Consider the following 24,124-nt stretch of genomic DNA (forward strand, 5'->3'; position numbering starts at 1 on the left):
TAAGTTCAATTTTATTGAGATTATTCACATACCATACAATCATCCAAAGTGTACCACCACATAGCTGTGCATTCACCACTACAATTAATTAATTTTTTTCCAATTTTTAGAACATTTTCATTACTCCAGAAAAGAAATAAAAATAGAAAAGAAAACTCAAATCCTCCCATACCCCTAACCACCCCCCCCTCCATTATTGACTCATAGTATTGGTATAGTACATTTGTTACTGTTGATGAAAGATTGTTAAAATACTACTAACTATAGTGCATAGTTTGCAATAGGTATATATTTTTTTCCCTATACACCACTCTATTATTGACTTCTAGTTATAGTGTCATACATTTGTTCTAGTTCATGAAAGGGACTTCTAATATTTGTACAGTTAATCACCGACATTGTCCACCACAAAATTCACTGTTTTATACATTCCCATATTTTAACCTCCAGTTTTCCTTCTGGTGACATATGTGACTCTAAACTTCCTCTTTCCACCACATTCACACACTATTCAGCACTGTTAGATATTCTCACAATAATGTGCTACTCTCACTTCTGCCCATTTCCATACACTTAGGTTCAACCTAGTTAAATATTCTGCTCATAATAAAAAACTGCTTCCCATTCTTTAGCCTCACTCTATACCCTAGTAGCTTATACTTCATGTCTATGAGTTTGCATATTATAATTAGTTCATATCAGTGAGACATTCAATTTTTGTCCTTTTGAGTCTGACTTATTTCACTCAACATAACACCCTCAAGGTTCTTTTTAAGATGGTTTTGTTCACACACCATACATTCCATCCTAAGTAAACAATCAATGGTTCCTTTATAATCACACAGTTATGCATTCACCACCACCAGCTCTGTCTGTATAAGGACATTTCCATTTGTTCCACAAAGAAAGAGGAAGAGTCAAAAAAGGTAGAGTGACAAAAAAAAAAAAAAAGAAAAAGAAAGAAAAAAAATTACAGCTAAAAGGCAACAAAAGAAAAGATAAAATAAAGTACAATAAAGAGTCAGACAACATCACCAATACCAAGAGTCCCATACCCTTCCCTTATATCCCCCTCTTATACCAAAGGCATTTAGCTTTGGTATGTTGCCTTTGTTATATTAAAGGAAGTATAATACAATGTTTCTGTTAACTATAGTCTCTAATTTGCATTGATTGCATTTTTTCCCCAATACCACCCCATTTTTAACACCTTGCAAGGTTGACATTCATTTCTTCTCCCTCATGTGAAAACATATTTGTACATTTTATCACAATTGTTGAATACTCTAGGTTTCGCTAAGTTATACAGTCCCAGTCTTTATTTCCCTCTTTCGTTCTGGTGTCCCATATGCCCCTAACCTTCCTCTTTCGACGATACTCACAGTCATCTTTGTTCAGTGTACTTACATTATTGTGCTACCATCACCCAAAATTGTGCTCCAAACCTCTCACTTCCTGTCTTTTCCTATCTGTCTGTAGTGCTCCCTTTAGTATTTCTTGTAGCACAGGTATCTTGTTCACAAACACTCTGATTGTCTGTTTCTCAGAGAATATTTTAAACTCTCCCTCATAGTTGGAGGACAGTTTTGCTGGATATAGGTTTCTTGGTTGGTGGTTTTTCTCTTTCAGTATGTTAAATATATCACACCACTGTCTTCTTGCCTCCATGGTTTCTACTGAGAAATCTGCACATATTCTTATCAAGCTTCCCTTGTATGTGATGGATTGCTTTTCTCTTGCTGCTTTCATGATCCCTCTTTGTCTTTTACATTTGATAACCTGATTATTAAGTGTCTTGATGTAGGTCTATTCAGATCTCTTTGGTTTGGGGTATGCTGAACTTCTTGGATCTGTAATTTTATATCTTTCATAAGAGATGGGAAATTTTCAGTGATTATTTCCTCCATTATTACTTCTGCCCCTTTACCCTCCTCTTCTCCTTCTGGGACACCCATGACATGTACATTCATGTGTTTCATGTTCCATTCAATTCCCTGAGACATTGCTCATATTTTTCCATTCTTTCCCTTCTGTTCTTTTGTGTGTAGGATTTCAGGTGTCTTGTTCTCCAGTTCCTGAATGTTTTCTTCTGCCTCTTGAAATCTGCTGTTGTATGTCTCTATTATGTTCCTTATCCCTTGTGTTGTGCCTTTCATTTCCATAGATTCTGCCAGTTGTTTTTTTTACAATTTTCTATTTCTTCCTTATATTCGGCCAGTGTTTTCCTTATATCCTTCATCTCTTTTGCCATATCTTCCCTAAACTTGTTGAATTGATTTAGCATTAGTTGTTTCAATTCCTGTATCTCAGTTGACGTGTGTTTGTTCCTTTGACTGGGCCATATTGTTTTTACTAGTGTGATTTGTGGTTCTCTATTGTCTAGACGTCTGGTTTCCTTGATTACCCCAGTCAGATTTTCCCAGACCAGAACGGGCTCAGGTCTCAAAATGGGGCTATATTCAGTTTCAGTTTTCCCCGAGGGTGTGTCTTAGAAGATTGACAGACTTTCCTGTGAGGTCTCTAGCCATTGTGCTTTTTCTAACCTGCCCAGCAGGTGGCATCTGTTAACCTGTTGCTCCCTACTGGTGTAAAGAGGTGTGGTCCCTTTAGTTCTCAACTTAAGTTGTTTCTGGTTTGATTGTTTCCCCTCAGGCTTCACTAAGTTATACAGTCTGAGTTCTGAAGGGAGGGTAGGCACTTAAACTGGGCTCCACCTCCCTCTTCTTAGGGAAGATATAACCCCTAGGGAATTATCTTCTGCATTTGAATTACTCCTTTGTCTCTCTGTCTCTGTTGACTCCACCTCTGTCTGCATCAGAGGCTTTCTCCACTGAGCCACTCAGATTGAGAGGGGAAAAAACAGAGAAAGAAAGCCCCTGTTCAGAGCCAGTCCATGGCCTCCCAGTTTTGCCTGTCAGCCAGAGACAGCAACCGGTCTCTTGGGCTCCATTTTTGAGACACAGTGGCCTCTGGCTCTCTAAGATCAGTGGTCTCCAAAAGCCTATATATATGTTTTTTCCATCAAGATCTTGCTATATTCGCTTGCTCTGGGACTGCTGCTTTCTCCCACAGCGAGATCTTGCAGCTAAGCTCTCAGCATGGTTCTGCAGTTTTTACTTACAGCTTATATGCTGCAGTCTTAGCCATTCTACCCATTCCAGGCTGGTGTAGAATGTGTGGAGAGTCACAGTTGTCCCCCAGCAATTTTCCCAGACTACTTACTAGTTGTTCCTGGTTGTTTATTAGTTGCTCTAGAGGACTAACTAAATTCTGCACCTCTCTATGTCACCATCTTACCCCTCCTCTTCCTGTGTCCTTTTTGTATAAATTTGTTTTTTCCTGAAGTTAATATTTGGATTCCTTTTTCATTAGCTTAGTTTTCACTGTACTTATCACTAATTTATTTGACAGAACTTTGAAATCCTTCTCAAAATGCTCAACCACATGTGGTAATATGTCACTTCCATTTTTTTTTCCCTTGCAGACATCCTTGCATGAGACCTCTGTCCTGCTCCTCCAACCTGAAATGGTTTCTCCCCAGGCCTGCTGAGAAGCAGATATTCTAGGTCATTATCCTGAGACTTCCTTTAATTCTTTCCTATTTGGATCCTCTCTTTCCTGGATCCCATATCTTTTAATACATGTTAGTACCTTCATTTTGGTGGAGCATATAATCCAGTAGTTTTCTAAGAAAAGATGAATAGGAGGTAAAATTTTTGAGATCTTGAATGTCTGAAAATATTTTTATTCTATTGTCTCCCTTGATTAAGTTGCTTTTGCAAAGAATTCTAGATGGAAAATATTTTTCCTCATAATTCTGAAGTCATTGCTTCACTGTCTTCTAGTCCATGGTTGAGAGTTTTGATTTTACTCTGATTTCTGATACTTTTTATGTGACCTGTTTTTCCCCTTTGCAAGTTTTTATTCTGTTTTTCACATTGTCTTGACTTTTTTTGACTTCTTTTCATGTTTGTTTTAAGCAATTATGACTCATACATGGAATCTGAAAGCTTTTTTATTTTGTTTTTCCTGGCCTTTTAAAATAAACTTAGTGGGTAAAGTTTTCCCCTTTTACCTAAAAACTTGGGCAGTTACATGTCTTCTCTGCTTACTCTTAATAAAACATTCTAAACAGAAAATCAATTTAAATCACAAAACACAGAAACTAAGTCCCTAAGTAATTCAGTCTATGCAATAGCTAAACTTTCCAACTTGTTTAAAGTGACAACTACTCCTTCACTGGCAGGGATTTCAAACTACAGGGGGCAACAGGAGGTGGGTATGGCTTTTCATCTCTCCTTACCTGCCTTTGGCATCCACCACCCTCACCCCTATTGCTAATATTGATTTCTGACCCCTCCAGGGTTGAAGTGGGTGGGTGGGAGTTGAGGGGTGGGGGAATTTTGGGGGGTGGGTGGGGGTAGGATGGGGAGGATAACAATAGCATGTAGGACAGGAAAGTCCTAACTTGTCTAGTATTAGTGGGCTTTGTGGCAGATATTTAACTCTGACTTTTTTTCTTGGATGCATTTGTGGTTTCAGTACAGGCCCCACCATGACCACCACGAACTTTTGATTACCCTTTACATTTCTTGGGAGGCTGTTTGCCCCTCGGCACATTTCTTTGACAATCCTCTCTGCAACAATTTCTTTTGGGGGATGTTCCCATTGTTCCCTCCAGTTGATTGTTCAGAATTGATTAAAATAGTTCTGGCCATCTCTTTCTTCCATATTTCCAAATATGGACCATGGGAAACGTGCCCCTTTCCCTCATGATCCCTGGAGCAGCAGTTGATTTTCAGCTGCATCTCTCTGTTCTGCTGCCACAGACGACTTCAGCCAGACTCTCAACTATGATTTTCTTTCCAGGGATGAGTGAGATACCATCAGCCTCATCCCACTAATGGCAGAGGACACATATCCAGCTCTCTGAGTGGTTCTTTTGAAGCTCTTCTCTTGATCTGAGATAAAGGGGGCACTGTGCCCCATCGCTCTTTGTGGTTGTGGTGGGGCACTCATAGCACAGTTTTCTACAAAGAAATACCTCTGTTTTTCTTTGTCTTTACTCTTTTATGTCCTCAGTTTGGGTGATGAGCTTCAAAATTGTGCAAGGAGACCTTGGCTATCTATTTGAGGAATGTCTTACAATTCAATTTGGAACTTATCTATGACATTGTGGTGCCTTACATCTTGTTACACTAGTTTTTGTCAATTGCTGCTGACCTTTTATTGTCCATTGATATTTAAGAATAAAACACTAAAATGCTAATTGAAAGCTCTGTGGATATAGCAGAACTTGTTGACCAGTGTACATGACTGTTTGATACTCAGATAGAATGCTCTGGCCGTTTTGTTAGGAGTCCTCTGAGTGTTAGCATATTAGGTCTTTTATTCTTGAGTCAATTTTAACAAAGAGACATTCTCTCTGTCAGCATTATGAGAATGGAAGAGGAATAGGGAAGTGGGATTTTTACCATGCAGTATGTCAACTTTTACTTAATTCACAATTTCTGTTGAGAGCTTGACTTTTCTTTCTGAAGGCAGCCAGAAATAATCCCTGTGTTTTCTGGTAGGGAGGGAGATTTGATCTTCTAATGGCTCTTCAGACTTTCAACCAATCCATTTTCCAGCCTTCGCCTCTCTGTCATTTTGAAGAGAACATAACCGTTCAGTTCCTGAGCCCCTCTGATGTTGTGGAGTACAAGATAGCTTGAGTTTTTGGCACATCCCCTCTATAGAGACATAGGTTTCAGTTTTTTGCTGTTGTTGTTTCTGTCAACCCAGTTACCACTCACTCTTGCACATACTTTACATTTTGGAAAATGTTGACTTATCGTCTATTGACATTGCCTTTACTTTTCTCTTTTTCCTTGTAAGTCTTCACATTTTAAACAATTCTTTACCTATTACATCTATTATACTTCAGGAGAGAATGAAGATAAAATCCCATGTGTTCAGGCCCTTCACCAACGTGGAGACTCTCCTAAATGCCAGGCATGTTTTTAGGTAAAGTGCTAACTATTATTCAATTAATCCTCACCACAACTTTGCAACAGCAACTTTATCCCACATTTTACCTTGTTATAGATGAATACACTGAGCTTCAGGGAGGAAAAGTGATTTGCTTAAAGTCATACAACTAGGAAGTCAAAGAATTGGGATTTAAACTCAGGTCCAATTTCTCCAAGTTCCATGTTGTCTCTGCCTTGACTGAGGCTCAGTTCCTTTCCTGCTGTTGGATCTTTACTCTCTTGGTATCAACGTGATACCATGTGACAATAGACTTGGATGCAGTAGCCCTGGCATACTCCACTAGCTAAGTGCTTTGTAGTAATTTGTTTATTCACTGAAGCCTGCTCAATGCTTTTCACAAATCATTAGTTATTTCAGTTTTAGATTGTACTTTAGTTAAGCAGAATTTTCCATTGAAACTTATTCTAAGTGTTATTGAAATGTGTCATGGTAAATTTGTATGGTACAGATAACCATAGGAGTCTGAGAGTTAGTTGAGTAGAATGGTTTGCAATTGAATACTTCCCATGGATGATTATGATGTAAAATTTGCCTGAAAGCAGAACAACAGGATACAGACACATTTCAAGGAGAGACATAAGTTAGAAACAAAAGGAAAATATCCTATTTATAGGATGACCATAAAGCACCACGGAGGTAGCTAATTATCACTGTCCTTGGCCTGGGCTCCTTCTAAACAGACATAGCTAATTGGATACTGTTTGGGGTCATTTATGACTTCACTTAAATATGAAGTCACATTTAAAGCTTATTTCTAAACTGAGAAATCTGACAAAAAGTCCATTTATTAATCTGAAGCTCCTTCTGGGTTGTATTTCCTTTTTTATCATTGGCTTTCTATAAATGGGTCTCATACCAGCTGGTCAGTCCATTAATTTGATGGCATCCTGTCTTACTCCAAGCCACATAGTCACACACAGAGTTTCCATAATGACAGCTTAACCACTGAGCCTCCTGGGAAATTAAAGTCATCTGCATTTTTCACTTCAGAGAATTCCTCTCTAAGGTTCAAATTTCTAAGCACATCAGGCCTTAGCACCCTCCCGCAGGGACTAAGTCCTCAGCGCCTACCTGTCTTTCTTTTTAATTGTTCATTATCCAGGCCACGCAGGTGCTCCCTTATTTCCCCCGTGGCTAAGAGTCTCACCAGACGATAAAACCCTCCCTCTCTCTGTGGCACTTTTAATTGTCAGTGTTTCTCATCCATCCTCCAGAAGTAATTGGCCCCAAAGAGAGCCTCCAGGAAAGTAAGTGCTGAAACTTTCTCAATTTATTGGATTACTAAATGCAGGGGTATCACAGAAAGTTGGGCTGATTGCTTCTGATTCCTCTCCTGAGAATCACCTGAGTTGACGCAGAAGCTGTTGATTCTCTGCTGTCCCACTCCTGAGGCCATTCACCCTGCAGATACCTAGGGGGGGTCATTCCTAGGTTAGTTGTCATGTCCTGCAATTTTCTCAAGTAACACCTACTTATAGGTGAACTCAGTTTTATGTCATTTGCTTGATGTAGCATCTGTATCACCTGGAAACTTATTAGAAATGCAAATTCTTGGGCTCCATCCCAGACCTATCGAATCAGACACTCTGATTCTGGGGCCCAGCAGTCTGCATTTTCACATATTCTCTAAGTGATTGATGGTTGCTAAAGTTTGAGAATTATAGTGTCACACAAAAATAAAGATGGCTGTGGGTGTGTGTGCATGTGTTTTACTTAAATAGTAGGCCTTCTTTTATTCAGTTGCTCTTAATCAGACTCTATAGAGATTCTGTGATAAAATGGAAAATGGAAAGGGAGTTCTTCTGTGTCTCAGAGGTTTAGAAGAACACAAGGCCACTTACAAAATTACTAGTTTAGATTCTTAGAACTCTAGGGCTCAGAAGTCTGCTAAATTGTCTTCTTTTCAAATAAAGCATAGTTGAACAAGATGACACATGTCAAAAAATGATGAGAGGGCATTGGGAAAACTGCAGCTACATCATTTGGGTCCAAACTCCTTGCTGCTCCTTTTGCCTTCTTTGATCTGGCCACTGCTATCAAAGTGATTTGCTAGAAATCATGCTTCTTGGGTTGGCCACTTTCCACACCACTGTTTATGCTTGATTATGTCTTACTTTAGTGGGCCCAGGTAGGGCTCTCATATTCACAAAATTATGGGGCTATTATATTTGGATAAAGCTGATATTATCAGTTCCTAGAGAGAGGTGAAGGTCAGGATGAATTTTAAGTTCAGGGTGTGGCACTGAAGTTAGGCATTGAAGTTAGGGCTCTGTTTGAATCTCAGCTTCTCTACTGACTAGTTAGGTATATGTGAATTCTCTGCGCATCCCTTTTCTCGTTTTTAATATGGGGTTAATACCTACTTAGAGGGTTTCTGTGAAGAATCTAATTTCAATTCCATTCTGTGGGTAAAGTTCTCAGTTGGAACCAGCACAAAGCAGGTGCTCCATAAGTGGGGTTGCTGAAAGTATCTTCTTCATTTAGGAAGCCTCTCCAAGTAAATGCTAAGGAGAGTTCTCTATAGAAAAGTTCACCTATTCATACATATTCCAGTTAATCTTGGAGTGAGACTCTAAACTGCAACATACTTCTTGAGCTGATAGTCTCAATTTTGCTATTGTAATATTGTTCACATGTTTGCTCATTTATTTAATATTTAACAAATATATATTGAGCAACTACTAAGTATGTATCAGGTACTGTTCTAGTCTGGAGATACAGGCCAAAAACAAAATTCCTGCCCTCATAGTTCTTCTATTCTAGAGGGAGAGACAGAGAATAATCAAAGTAACCAGCAGACTAATTTACTAACATACCCTGTATGTTAGGGGAGAGAGAATGATGCAGTACTATTTGAGAGAAAGTGGTTAGGGCAGTCGTTCTCTTAAGCAGACACCTGAGGTACGTGAAAGACCAAGCCTTCTGGTATCTGGGAGAAAGTGAATTTCAAAGCAGATGGAACATATCATTTGAATAAATGCTTGAAAATGAATTAGTTTATTATATATATAAATAATAAATAAAAATATATGTAAATATATATGACTTTTTGTGTTTGCTTATTGTGTTTTGTTTTGTTTTTTTTAATAGAAAATTTCACTTATCCTATTACCCAGTTACCCTAATGTAACTTAAATAATTTTTCCCTACCAATGTTTTTCTACTTTCATACGTATTTTCATGTGGATAAGTTATGGTGTACCTAAAATTCCTTTTTATTCATGTAAGCATTTTTTTCATGCTGTGTTCCTTTTTAATTTTTTTGTTTTTAATTTTTTACAATATATATTGCCAAAGCTATGTAACAAGGTGCATTCAATGATGCTTTGCTTCTTTTCCTATCCTCCAATCTCATTCCTATCCTCTCCTAATAGATAACCAGTTGGATTACTTTTATCCATTCATTGTTTCTTTTTTTTTTTTTAATATAAGGAAGTGCATATAAAAATCATATTCTGCCCCCTTTCTTACGCATAATGTAGCATACTAGACATACTCTTATGTAATTTGCTTCTTTTACTTAACAATATATCCTGGACTGTATGGCCACATAAAGATAACTTCAACCTTCATTTTAACAACTGCATAGTGCTCCATTGTGAGAAAGTGCCATAGTTTATTTGACAGATCTTTTAATGATGGACATTAGGGTATTTTACAGTCTTTTGCTTTTATAAATATTGTTGCAGTGAACATCTTTGTGCCTTTTTTTATCAATATTTTCAAGTATATGAATGAAATATATTCCTAGATTGGTGGATCAAAGGGTAAATATTCATATGTGATTTTGTTTGGTATTTCCAAATACCCCTTCATAGTGGTTGTACCATTTTGTATTCCATTGGCAATGTATGAGAGTGGCCAATTTTCCACAGACTCCCCAATAGAGTCAATTGTGCCACTCTTGGATTTTTGCCAATTTGATAGATAAGAAGTTATATATTTTACAGTATTTTTATTTTGCGTTTCTTCTTTTTGAGATTGTATATCTTTCCATATGTTGATGGATCATTTGCTCTTTTGTTCCTAAGCACTATCACTTCCTATTTTTGCCCATATTCCTTCTGGAATATAGTTTTGTGTTTCACAATTTTTAGGAGCTCTTTGTATGTTAGAAATAGTAGCTATTTTTTTCTGGGATGCCACTTGTTTAATCAGTTTTTCCTTTTTCTGACTTTTTGTGTTTGCTTATTGTGTTTTGTTTTGTTTTGTTTTTTTGGTCATGCATAAGTTTTCTTATGTAATTAAAATTATCAGTCTGTAAATTGCCTTTAAAATGGGCAGTTTTCCCATTCCCACTATGAACCAGGCACTAATTTAAGATCCTTTACCTACAACCCTATGAGGCATGTCTCTATTATTGGTTCTTTTTTGAAGATGAGGATACTAAGGTTGGGAGAGGTCAGATTATTAGGCCCCAACTTGGCTTTAAGGGCTCAAACTACAACGGTGAATCTTTGATTATATTTCTCCAGGCTTTCATGAGAAGGACAAGAAGCCATATTGCCGAAAGGATTTCTTAGAGATGTTCTCACCCAAGTGTGGTGGCTGCAACCGCCCAGTGTTGGAAAACTACCTTTCAGCGATGGATACTGTCTGGCACCCGGAGTGCTTTGTGTGTGGGGTCTGTATACCCTCATTTATCTTTTGAACTGAGGAAAAGTCAGGTGCTCTCCTCTCTGAGAGGCAGAGCTGCAACTGATAAAAGGCTGCCCTGGCTGAAGAATTGATGTGAGTTTCCTAAAGGAGAAACCAAACATAGCATCCATTGTTTTGTTTATTTATTGCTTGTCTGCTTATTGCTAGTAGGCAGCAGTCTAGCCTCCATTTGTCAAGGATCCAAGTGAAATGCCTATAACTGGCAGGTAACTGGCAGGAAATTCAAGGCTGAAAGTTTTACTTTGCTCAAGACTTTTATGTCTTGACATCTGCATTCCTTTTCTCTCTCTTCTCCCCTCCCCCAGGACTGCTTCAGCAGTTTTTCTACTGGTTCCTTCTTTGAGCTGGATGGACGTCCATTCTGTGAGCTCCACTACCATCACCGCCGAGGAACCCTCTGTCGCGGGTGTGAGCAGCCCATCACTGGCCGCTGCATCAGTGCCATGGGGCACAAGTTCCATCCTGAGCACTTTGTGTGTGCTTTCTGCCTGACACAGTTGTCAAAGGGTGTCTTCAAGGAGCAGAATGACAAGACCTATTGTCAACCCTGCTTCAATAAGCTCTTCCCTCTGTAATCTTAACTCAACCCTCAGCCCCTCCAGATCCTCTGGAAAATTTAAATCAAGAGAGGAAAGAGTACATTTGCTATTACTGACCTTTTGCTTAATAGGCTTATAAAGAGAGTAAAGGTGATGAGCAAGTAAGAGAACTTCTAGACATTACATGACTAGGCTTGGAATTCTCAGGTATTACCCTCCGGGCTAGCAGACTATAGTATCATTAAGTAAGGCAAAACACCAATTGTGTGTTTCCTTGAGAGTCTAATGGATTCAATTCCAGTTCTTCTTTTTTTTTTTAATCAGGGACCTGGATTTGGATCTGGGTCATGCTATCCAGTCCCTCTATTTTCCATATGCACACATTCATTCCACCACTGGTTTCTCAGATTTCTTCATTTTCACACCTACTGAAGGCCCTCTCCTTTGGGCCTTGTAACTCCTCTTTCAAGCTTTTCTCTTTCCCTGCGGCTTACTTTCTGCAATCACTGCTATGGTCTTTATCCTTATTGTCAGGAATCATGGTAATACCCTTAAGCTCTTTGAATCAACCCTCAGTGTATTTCTCTTTTTCAAAGGGAGCTAGAATTTAACCAGGCAACTTTGAGTATTAACATCATTGATAAATAAAATGACTTGCAGTTTTGATGACTCATTGTCATATTTGTTTGGTAGATAAAACTTTCTGCTTCCCATAGTCTATATACTATGTACAGAGTGAAATTAAATTTGTTTTATACCTCTTCTTTCCTTCCACACAATAGGCATTTCTTTGATCAGAAAAAATAAAAGGAAGACTCCTATTCTCTAACTTTGCTCTTTAGTTTGGGCCCATAACATTAATTAATTAATTGTTTTTGGATTTAGATGATTGAATCATCTAAAAAGATGGCAAAGCTTCTTAAAATTATTTTAATGTCTTTGTTTATGTAAGAAGAAAAACTGGCTCTCCATTAGGCACCTTTCAGATTCATTTCTAAAGCAAAAAATGAAACATGAAGCTTCCCCAACTTCATGATTGTCTCATGAAGATAAAAAGGATGGCTGTTCTTAGAGCATCTCTGAGGAAAAGTGTTATAAAAGATTATTTGGTCATTTTCTAATTTTGGATTAGAAATTCAAGCCCCAAGGAAAAATCTCAACTTAATTATTTGCTTCCCTGCAACATATTATAAGTGAATTTGTAGGAAACCTTGGCAGGTTATTAATGAGTCTGATCATTTTCTCATATCCTATCAGTTTAACTTGATTATAAAAGTAAGCTTTGCAAATAGTCATCCTTCCTCAAAAGAGAGGTTGGTAAGATCTATACACTAACTTTCTTCCGATGGTCCTCAAAAAATTTGCATGATTAATTGTTATAACAAAAGCCAGAATTTTAGGATCATTATTTCTGAAATAAGTTAGTAAAGAAACCCCATCACTGGACTTATTTTTAAAAATAGGACAGAAGTTGGAGTCTTCTTAGGTTGGTGTGGGGACAGTATTTCCTGGAGAACTATAGTGGATTACATGATTCTTGCCAAGCTTTATTATACTTACCACTTTTGTTGGATGGGTAATAAGGGGGTTCTGAGAGTTAAAAGGAGTTGGTAACAGTTAATTCTATAAAATGGTAACTCCGAATGTGCTTCAGTCTGACTTGTGTCTAAGATATGTGGAAGCCACACAAATATGGAGCCATCTGGCCTCTGTCTTGTTTGGTTGGCTGAGAGCACCAGACTAAGCAAAATCCTTGTTCTGTTCTAAACATCCTCCTTAAAGTGTCCTTACTCAGTGATGTCATATGCAGGTGTTACTATGGTAGTGTTAATGGTAGTCTTGGCAACTTGACAAAGTTAACAAGGTTTCAGCCCTTGAGAAGAAATGTTCAGGTGCTAAAACTTTTATTTTTAAGGATTAGCTATAATTTTGAAATTGCTTTAGAATCCAAATATTTTTAAATGCCAGAAAAGCCAGAGATCACTAAAGTGCAATTAAGAAGTGAAGATTTTTTATTCTCACAATGAAGCTGGTTATATTTGTTCAAAAAAAGATGGTGCCTTCAGAACCATTGTGTAAGCAGCAAGGAAACCACTCATATGTAAAAAGTTATTTTTTTTAAACCCAGAAATATTGTTACTAAAACAGATCATGTACCAACTCACTGTTGGCTCTAAATAATTTTTAGCTGTTGGAAAAAATAAAATCCACCCTCAAAGGAGAGGCTGTAGACTCAGAACTCTATTTTCAAAGAGTCCCTCACTTGGTTTGGGCAGGAGTAGGAGTGTCTTTGGAATAAGTATAGTTCCCCATGGTGATACTTTTATAGAGACAACAATTATTTTTCCATACAAATTTAGCTTAGCACTCCTCTTATGGATGTAGGATGGCTACCAGCCACATGCTCCCTTTTCTATGACTAGTAAGCGGAGAAAGATTGCTTTTCTCTACCCTTGCAAGCAAGAATGCTAAGATTCATCATCTGAACCATCTTAGGTCATTTACTCACCAATGAAGACTAGGTTTCCTGAAAACTCAAAGGCTCTGTGGCTGATATGTAAACACTCAAACAAAAATAGGTGTACTGGTAAGAGGAGAGAAGGGGGTAATGAATCGTGAATTTGTATGACTATATACGATCAAGAGTGAAAAATATTAAAGGTTTTCTGAGTTTCAAGGTGATAAAGAAGGTAGGAAAATAGGTATTGATGGCCCCAAGGGAACATGTCCAAGAAATTTGTAAAATTCAAAAATAGGGGAGAGCCAGGAATAATGGAGACTTGAGAAACCTGTGGCAGAGGCACTGACTTTCTCTAGGTCTCTAGAGGCACAGCATTAAGAAGCATCTGAAGCAGCTTCAGTTTGGGAATCTGGAAAGGGGAATTTTCCAGCTGAAGAAAAGGTGAGAAGTAGTGACAACTTTCCTCATAGGTAAATGTCTTAAGCATAAGCAGTTCCTTTATGAGGACAGTGGCTGCAGCCACTGAGAGACAAGATTAAAAACAAAAAACAAAAAACAAAAAACAACTGCCTGCCCTCAAGATATTGCAGAGATTGAAATACCAGAGAGAATTTGCTGTCAGTGCAGCAGGTAAGTGCCAGGAACCCAGGGCTCAAATGGGAAATGGAAATCTAAGAGAAGTGGGATCCACTGCTTGAGAAAGAAAGAAATATCAGATAAAAGCAGGTGCTTGGGTGCAAATTTCTAATTTTGCCAGAAGGCAGCAATGCCTCAAGTCAAGTCTATTTAAAAGAAAATAGTTTACTCAGGAGGAGCTCCCTGTATGTATGGTAAATTTAGTGCCTAAATTCACTATCTGGGAATATGTCTCCTAACTGAGTTTAGATTCACAGACCGTGAATTCTGGGCAATTGGCAAAGACTTGACTTCCTGGCGAGAGCAATCCATCTTCCTTTCCCATTTCAGACATCACCAAATCTCACCAACTACTGTGTTCTGGGAATACCATTTTTTTCCCAGGATAACTACTCCCAATTTCAGTGAGAAATATCTTAGATCCCAAGTGCTGAAAAAACACTTCTGTAGCTGAAAATGAGCAGAACAAGGCATCAAAACTTTACTTCCTTTAAACTTTAACTCAGAGGAGATAAGGCAATTTGATTTTGGACTTTGATATACTGTGTTGAATAATGTGTCTTGACAGAATCGAGGATGTGAAACAATGGGAGTAGATTTTTCAGCCTTCTTTTTCTAAGTCCAGTTTCTCCACAAGGAGCCACATCTTCCTCTTGTGGTTTAGGTGGGGCTGACTTTACCTTCAGCTTCTGGAATGGAGACAAGTTCCAGTCCTAACAGATAAGTGTACTATGGTTTTCTGGGCCAAGATGGTGGGACCAAGAATAGACATGTGACCCTAACAAAGCCAATGAGATTGTTCTCTAGGACTCTTGCTGGATATATGGAAAGAGGCATTCTAATTTTGTTAGGATGTCTAGCTGTGAGGATAAAAACCCACTGCTGCTGAGAAATAGCTTTATCTTCACTTGGGGGAGACTTCTAGAGAAAGGAACCAATATATAAAGTAGAGCTGAGTAATTGAGAGGCAGTGTCCTCTTTTTATGAGCACCTCAATCCTATCAAATCAGCATTTCTTTTTTTTCTTTTTTTTTTTTTTTTTTTTGCTTAAACTGATTTTTATTGGGATTCTGTCACTAATTAACCAAGTGAGCAGAAAACACATAGTACCTCTTTTTATAAATTTAAAATGTGTTGAAGCAATGAATAAATGATCAATGGTGGCAACAAATTGTACGTTACACATCACCATGAAAAACTAATAGATGAAAATACATCTGACAGTTTCGCAATGCTCTTTACACTAGGGCACAGTGATAAACATTGTGTTTTAAGGTTGCTATATATTATTTAGAATTATATGTATTACATATTTAGAACACAAACTTCTTGTTCCTGCCATTTTGTCAGTAAAATTGAGTAATGTGTCAATGTCACTAAGGAAAAATAAGGCAGGGTGGGTGGGGGAACATTTGCCATTCTGTAAGATGCAAAAAATATCTTGGAAGTCATGTTATACATGCTGTTTCATCTAGTGCTCACTCATAGAAAACTATTAAATCTTTAATGTTACTGCAGTGCTGTGTATTTGGAGTGAAAAATAATTTAAAAATATCTGGATGTCATATTTGGAAATAAAGAAAAAATAGAAAATTATAAGGGAAATGGCTTTACATTTATCCTGAAATTTGGTACTCAAAGAAAACTGCATTTATAGGAGGTTGAAGAAGAGAAAGAAAGCATTTATAGTGATTCTGAGAGGTGATTTTAGGGATACTTTTCAGTGCTTTGAAGTTTGAGGGTGGTGATTTTCATTATGTCCCATAACACTTTGAAAATATTACTTTCCATCTCCAGGTGTGCTTGTGTTTTCAGACATGAGATAAGATATTTTGAAGGTGCCCAAAATAAAGTGAGGAGCTTAAAAGGAGAGAGATTTTCCCGATATAATGTGAAAACTATTAAAAGGGAGTTCGTCTTAGTTTGCCAGGGCTGCTATAACAAAGCACCACAGGCTGGTTGGCTTAAACAACAAGAATTTGTTGTCTCACAGTTTTGGAAGCTAGAAGTTCAATATCAAGGTATTGGAAGGACAAGTTTTCTCCGAAGTCTGTAGCATTCTGGTGGTGGCTTTTGGGAAATCATCTTCTGTCTCTGTCACTTCAATCTGCTTCCTTTGGTCTCTTCCTATGTCTTCTACTTCCTATGTCCAAATTTCCTTTGATTATTAGGACTCTAGTCATATAGGATTAAGGCCCACCATGATTCAATTTGGCCTCTTTTTGTAGGATCTTCAAAGATCCTATTTACAACTGAATTCACACCCGTAAGATCAGGGGTTAGGACTTGAACATGTCTTTATGAGGTACATGATACAATCCCCGACAGAGGGAGAGTAGGAAGGAAGAAAATTATAGGATATATAAGAGAACACATGAGTTGGCCAAGGTGAAATTTCCAGAGCTTCCAGTAAAGGAGGAAACATGGGAAACGTATAACACACTCACTGTGGGGAAAAGAAAGGCAGTGGGTGAGTCTACCACTCAGTTAGTTACCTTTCACAGACTACCTGGTGAAACTCTCACTTATCCCAGACTGTGTTTAGGTTCTCTTAGAAGTGGGCCATGAGAGAAGGATTTTTGTGCACTATTTAGAAGATGATCTATAGATGTACAGGTAGGGAAGAGGGAAGTGGGAAAGTGAGATAGCAAAAGGAAAGCCAATTCAGTGTCCATTGGATAACCTTGAGGACCTCTGGGAGATACTGTAGAACATGTGGGGTGTCAACACAATCTCCAACCCACCACCACCTCTACCTCTTCTGACCTGCCCTGCTTGCAAGCTGAACATGCTTAGGTAGCCCAAGAAAACCTTTAGTCTAAAAACCACAGTTGTTTGCCATAGGAAGCATCGGTGCGTATCTAGTGGGGAGTGTCAACAGGTATGTGTGGGCAAAGTTGGGGAAAAGTTATAGAGGGGTAAGCATATACTAAAATATTCATTGTGAAGGTCTTCAAATCACTGATAATCACAATACTTTGAATTCATGACAAGTCATTCATTTGCAAAGCTTTAGAATATTCCCAGCTAAAAGCTTAATATCATTCCATCTAGTGGTAGTGATGGTGGAGGGGATAAGAGAATGGGGATGGTGGGCAGGGACCATTATTTCCATTTTACTTATAGAAAAAGAGATAATCACATGACCAAGATCACCCAAGTTTGTAATGTTGAAAGTGGTTAAAATGGGAAATTTTGAGATTTATGTATGTAACCACAAAAAAAGTTTAAAAACGTAGAACCAGAACCAATGTTCTCTTATTCCTTGCCTGGGATGCTTTCTCTTAAACTCTTCCCTAGCAATGTACAGTACATCTAAGACACAAGGCCCATCAGATGCATTTTTGAGGGATAAGGAGGGGCACTAGAGCAAAGCGATCCACTGCTGTAGGATATGTTATCTCTCGGAATAGTGGTAAGAACAGTAGCCTTGGCAAAAGTTAAACCAAAGTTCAAATGTTTATCCTACCACTTACAAACTGTGTAGACCCTGGCTAAGCCACTTATCGTCTCCAAAGTTCAGTTTTATAATCTGCTAAATGTGGGTAATAATACCTCTCACATAGGTTTGCTATAAGGATTAACCAAAAAAATAAATAAGAAAGGGCTTTGTAAACTGCCAAGTACCATATATAAAAGGCACTAAAATCATCCAAGAGCTACATGATGAAGGCAACATAGCATCCACCTCTAAGAATTTCCATGGAGACAGGAAACTGTCTTTTAATTGTTTTTGTCTGACTTTAGAAATCGGTTTTTAAAGCTCAGGATGAAAGCTGATGGAATTGAAAATGCTGGGAGATTAGGAGAAGAGCTTGAGTTTGAGCTCATAATCTTCCTTTGCAGCAACATATTGACAAAATAATGCTCAAGACTGAATGATTTTCATGGCACAGGAAATGTACCCACTTAGCTGCTTCCCCTAGATAGAAAAGAGCTAACCTGGGTCAAGGAAGCATAGCCATAGTAGAAGAGTTCAGGAACCTTCCAATGCCAAGATTTTCACTGCCTGCCAATGCTCTAACTATAATGCAAGGGAAATTCCTGGGAAAAAATTTGTCATCAGTATTACTTAACAGAATACAGTGTCAAAGATACAGTTTCATATATTTTCTGATCACGAGCTAGATGGCTTCACCCTGGTTAGCCAATCCCAAACTCACCAGTAGGTGAATTTTAGCCTTTTGGTGTATGACTCATTTGGGATTGATGCATTTGAGTTGCAATTTTGAAAGATGGGGAAAAACTATGATATGGCCTTGACTTAAGATGTGGTTTCCCTCTCATCTCCACTGTTTACGATTTTGCTTACCTTGTGCAGTGCCATTTGATTTTTGGTCATTTGTTCATACACTCAGCAAACACAAATATCTCTTTTGGGATGTTTGTGTAAAATAAAGATGAGTTAGAAGGGCAGCTTTAAGGATGATTGAGGTTGAGAAGTGTTTTTGGGGTGGGGAGGCCTAAGCATGTTTGTGTGCAGAGATGAAGGAGGTCACAAAGATGGAGATATTGAAGATTTAAGATGAAGTAACTTGAATAAACCATGTCCTGAAGAAGACAGATGGGATGGAAGCAAGAGCCCAGATGAGAGTGTTATCCTTAGGAACAACAGTGATCCATCAACTCTGTGTTTACAAATGCAAATGTGATGTGAGATGATGGATGCAGGCTTCTTTTTCAAAGGTAGGAGGGAGATGTATTTTGAGGCACAAATTTAAACTGTTCCTTTTTGTTTTTCACTAACAAACAAGCCCTCAGGGTTTATCAGCTTACAAATAGATTATTTTCCATTTTTGTCCCTAGTGAGAAGCATACAGTGTTATTTTAAACTATCATATCTGTTGATCTAAATGCTCGTTTGGAGAGTTAAACACAAACAATTTTCCCTTAAGTAGGCTGCTCAAGTAACATCTGTGTGCTAGTCCAGCTTACTAAATAGAGAATCAGATGGGACTTACATAATTCAGTAGGCCCATGATGTCTACAGGCAATGTTCTAGGTTCCAGGAGAAAGCCAAAGATGAGCTAGACATAGTCTCTGCCTTCAAGGAAACTACAATCTAGGAAGGGTCACACCAAGGTCCCTAACACCATGGCCTTGTCCATATGGGGTGACCTCTTCTCTGGCAGCAGAGATGAGGGTAGAGGAAGATGTAGTTAGGGATGTGTGAGAGGGAGAAGCTAAAGTAGTAGGTTATGAGAAAGGAAACAAAAGGAGACAGATAATGTACAGAACTAAATAATACAAGGCAATTTTTGGGAAAGTGTTATAAATAAAAGGACACATGTTTTTCACAACCTCGGAGAAAAACTTCACAGTAGAGATGGCTTTAATTTGAAACTACAACGGAAGAAGATGAAAGAAATGGAGCTGGGGCGTTCCAACACGAGGAACAAGCATGAACTAAGGAAAGGGGGGGAAATGTGCATGGTTTGTGTGACAGTTTGAAGCTGTATGCTGCATGGACTTCAGAAAATTATGTTCTTACAGCTAATCCATTCCTTTGGGTGTAAATTGTAAGTAGCGCCTTGTGATTAGTTTACTTCAATTATGGTGTGGGCCAGGGTAGTTTTAATCCTCCTACTGGAGTCCTTTGTAAACAGGATAAATGAGAGAGAGAAGCGAGAAACTAGCAGATGTCACCATGTGCCTTGCCACGTGACAGAGGAGTCTAGGATCACTGGCAGCCAGGCTTCCAGAAGAAAGCATTCTTAATGACACCTTGATTTGGACATTTTTCTCAGCCTTGAAACTGTAAACTTGTAAGTTAATAAATGCTCATTGTTAAAATCCACCCCATATCATGGTATCTGCATTTTGGCAGCCTAGCAAACAAAAACAGTTTGTTAGGTGGAGAAAGGAGCTGGATTTTTGAGGATCTACTACGGGTTATGTGTGGATGGAAAGTAGAATATTTGGCAGTTATAAAGAGAAATAAAGCTGAAGTTTTGATTTGGGCTAGATTGCTTTAAATTTCAGGCTAGAGAGACTTGCATTATCCTGTAGGCAACAAACAGTCATCAATAGTTTTGAACACAGTGAACTGAGGAGAAAAAGGGAGGCAGTGGATTGTGGGGTCAGAGTTGAGTGGAGGCTCCAAGTCCCTATTGTATTCTCCATTATCACATCAGACTTCACTTACAAAACACAAATTTGAAGAAAAATTATTTAGAAGACGTTCTGAGCATGGGGCCCTGTGTGACTTCATTGGTGGCACGTTTGTGAAGTTGGCCCCAGAGAGACCTTGAAGAATATTGTTTCGGTAGAACAGGGATGGGCATAGTTGAAGCACAATGGCCTGAGGAGACAATGGGGGATGGTGTAGTTCACTCTTGATAATTCTGGTGGAAAAAGGAGAAATACTGGTATAACACAAGGTGGAAAGCATTGAGAATTTGGGGGAAATGAGACAATTTTTAAGTATGTTTGTGGACAAATGGTGTAAGAGTTGTGAAGAAGATGAGTTACAGGGCGTAAGGAAGAGGGAGAAATTGCTATTGCAAGGACTCACAAAAGTAGGTAAAGGTAGGACCAACAGTAAATAGAGGGGGCAAACTGGAAAAAAAGAAGGGATGTTGTGAGAAAAGAAGGCAGAAGACAGGATAGATTTAAATGGAGAGGTTGAGGTGAGGCAAATGAAGAAGTTAACATTAGATGACCCTAATCTTAGTGGAGGAGTTGCAGGTGTCATCCACAAAGAGTGCAGTTGACTGGGTGAGGCTGAGGAATCAACAGAGAGCAGGAAATCCCGGAGGAATTGATGGATAGAACTAAAACATCAGGAATCTTGAAGACAAGGGTTTCAATTATACTGCTCATCAGCCACGTGGCTTTAGGCAGATCACCTCACTTCTGTGGATCTCAGTTTAGTCCTTGAGAAAATTAGATGTTTACAATAGCTAAAACATTTATACAGAGCTGAGTATTCTAAGTACTATTCTATGTATTCCAGATCTATATTTAATTAGCAACAACCCCATGGTGAGAAAGAGAGGAACAGAGAGGGCTAAGTGACATGTATGAGCCATCCGGGCATTAGGTGAGAGTTGGGATTTGAACCCAGGCAGCTGGCTCCAGGGACTGTATTCTTCACCTTTATCTCGTACATGTTAGGGGGATCTCTAAAGTCCTAAAAGATGCAAACATCCCATGTGTCCATGAAATTAACTTTTTAGACCGACCAGTAATTTATTGACTCATGCTATAATCCAAACCATTTTTCTTCTAGAATTCACTGGGAATCATAACAGCGCCTTTCTGGAGAGAACGGCTGATCTGATGAAAAACTTGAAATGGCCTCAGGGTGGCAGCATTAACTCAAAGATGGATGGTGGGCAACTGGTGTTTGCCTTGAGCTAATCTGAAACTCAGAATTGGCCTCTTTGTTACACTTTATTTTTCTAAAACTGCAAGGTGTAACTGTTTGGTGGTGAAATGCTGAATTTAAATTGTGAAGAGACTAACCAATGAAGAAGCTAGAGGAGTCAAAAGAGGAAATATTCCCCCAGTAATTAAGAGTCTTTAAGAGGGAAAAGAAAGAGGGGTGTGTGTGTGTGTGTGTGTGTGTGTGTGTGTGTGTGTGTGGCATCAGTACGATATGGTACTGATGAGATTCAGTGAGATTAATAATTTATCTAAATTATCCACTCAGTTTGCAGTAGCTTCTAGGCTTCTCACTTGCCAAAACCCAGGGCCATTTACTTTACCATGTTAATGGTCTTCATTTTAAACAGTTTGACCTTAAATAATATTAAATATTGATAAAGGAGATACTAAATTATTTTATAGAATCAGATGTTTAGGCTAGATTGTCTCAATTGTTGGAGTGTTGAACCTACAGTTTCTTGTTTCTTCCTTTATAAAAAAATTTTAACTTATTCTAACAGGGAATTTTTCCATGAAAATATTTTCATGAGAGAAAAGAAACAACAGGTAAATAAGCTTCACCTTTAATACTGCTGGTTCAAGAACATAGATATTTATTCACCAAGCATTTTTTTTTCCTTTCAAAGTTTTTCTTTGTTATAATATTAAGTCAACAGAATAAAAGTATATCACAATCCTTTACTTACCTAATTGTCATTTTAAAAGTTTTGGGTACATGCTTTTTATATTAAAATTTAAAATTTTAATTTTAAATGTAATTTTGGGTAAGCGAAAAGATAATTATAATTTCTCAGTCCAACTTACAAGCATTCTCCAAAAGGTATTCTCTTGGCTTTTAAAATGTTTCTATTTGAAAACTCAGAGTCAAGTAAAATCTGGTAAGTCACCATAGCCTAAGGGTTTTCAAAATTGAAAAACTTATGCAATACTTATTAAAAGTTGAACTGACAAACACCATTGATTATGGTCCTGACAACCCAATCCACTATTGCTTTTCAACCTTCTGGTGACACTGTTGGATAGGATGTTATATTCAAGTTGGCGAGATCCCTGGAAGAAATAGTAGTATCCCTTGGAGTAGAAGGCTGCATCGATTTTAGGTCCTGGAAAGCTTTTGGTAATTAATTTGGAATAATCAGGGTCCGTGAGTTGTCTCCTCTCATTATACCTCTAATACCAGTTATCTACAAAGAAGTAAGTCTTGTAGAAAACTAGGTGAAAAACAGCTGCATCAATTTTTTTCACAGAGGCAAGGAAACCCAAAGAATATATGCTTTTGGATAGTTTGGACGTATTCTTAAATTGCTGATTAACCAGTACTTGTCATCTTTAAAGAGAAAAACTTCATTTCTAGCTCCAATTTCTTAGGCAGCTTGAATACCAGATGGCAAAATTGGCCATAAGTTAGAAATTGAACTAACTCTGATCTTAGGTGTCTCAGCATGCTTCCACCAGAAGAACTTGTCTTTAAAGAAAAAGATTTTATTTCCAACTGTAGTGACAGCATTGAATCTCAAATTGGGGTCACAGATGTCTATCTGGTCAGGATCTGGCTTGTGCTGGTGCTGTTCTGGCCTCCATAGAGGAACTGAATGCCACATATGTTGTCAGAAGAGAGGCTAAATGTGTGTAGGTCAACATTAACTCTAGGTTGGAAACATTATGGCCTTTGGATCATTGGAATGGTCAAGACCCAAGGGATGGCCAATCTCATGAACTGCAACAAGAAATAAGTTTATGCCTCTCAAGATTTTAGTCCAGATTCCATCCTCATCAAAATGAGCGTCTCCTCCAATACCAGCTCCAGGTCCAAAAGCATGGGCTAAAACTCCACTTTTTCCATTGAAAGGGAGAAGTCTTCATGCTCTCTATGTGAAAAGAATATCATAATGTCAGCTTCACCTGCACTAATCTTCCTGAATTTCAGGGGGGGGTCACATCACTCCATACTTGAAAAGCCTTCTGGATGGCATAGTCGACATCTGCATGTGCCAGGTCAGGAGTGTAGTTGTTGATTCTGTAGGTGATAAAATGTTTCTTCCATACTGCCCCCCCCCCCATTGTCTTGAAATTATAAACATCTGGCACTCCACACTGGGGGGCATGCATCATGGCCAAGTAGATGTGTCCAGTTGTCCAGTCACCTTTAACCCCAAGAACTGCAGCATTTCTTGGATTTTACTCTTCATGAGGTTCCCGTTGGCTTCTTTTTGTCACTGGAATGCTTTCCATGTGGAAGTCATAAAAGGCTCCCAAGTATCTTTGAGCAAACACCACATCATTTTCTTCTGTGTTTGTATCTCTGGCCAGGGGAACTGATCCAGAAGCAATAACTTGCAGGACCAGAATCAATAGAAGAAACTTCATTCTAAACTTCTCCTGAATGTGGTTTACCCCAATTTATTCT

General features: G+C 38.4%; 1 protein-coding gene and 1 pseudogene across 4 annotated transcripts in view; one reads left to right on the forward strand and one right to left on the reverse strand.

The window, feature by feature from the left end:
• The window catches only part of LPXN (leupaxin), a 44,460-nt gene extending 32,563 nt beyond the window's left edge, over window positions 1–11,897 (forward strand). For all 4 annotated transcript variants that reach the window (XM_037839044.1, XM_037839045.1, XM_037839047.1 and 1 more), the window contains 2 exons: window positions 10,509–10,657; window positions 10,998–11,897. In XM_037839044.1, the coding sequence (XP_037694972.1) occupies window positions 10,509–10,657; window positions 10,998–11,267 (419 nt within the window). In that variant the 3' untranslated portion in view covers window positions 11,268–11,897. The remainder of the gene's footprint in view (window positions 1–10,508; window positions 10,658–10,997) is intronic.
• Window positions 11,898–22,635: 10,738 nt separating this feature from the next.
• Window positions 22,636–24,084, reverse strand: LOC119536645 (annotated as a pseudogene).
• Window positions 24,085–24,124: the final 40 nt, after the last annotated feature.

The sequence above is a fragment of the Choloepus didactylus genome, chromosome 6 (genome assembly GCF_015220235.1).
Source record: "Choloepus didactylus isolate mChoDid1 chromosome 6, mChoDid1.pri, whole genome shotgun sequence".
NCBI classification, from domain to species: domain Eukaryota; kingdom Metazoa; phylum Chordata; class Mammalia; order Pilosa; family Megalonychidae; genus Choloepus; species Choloepus didactylus.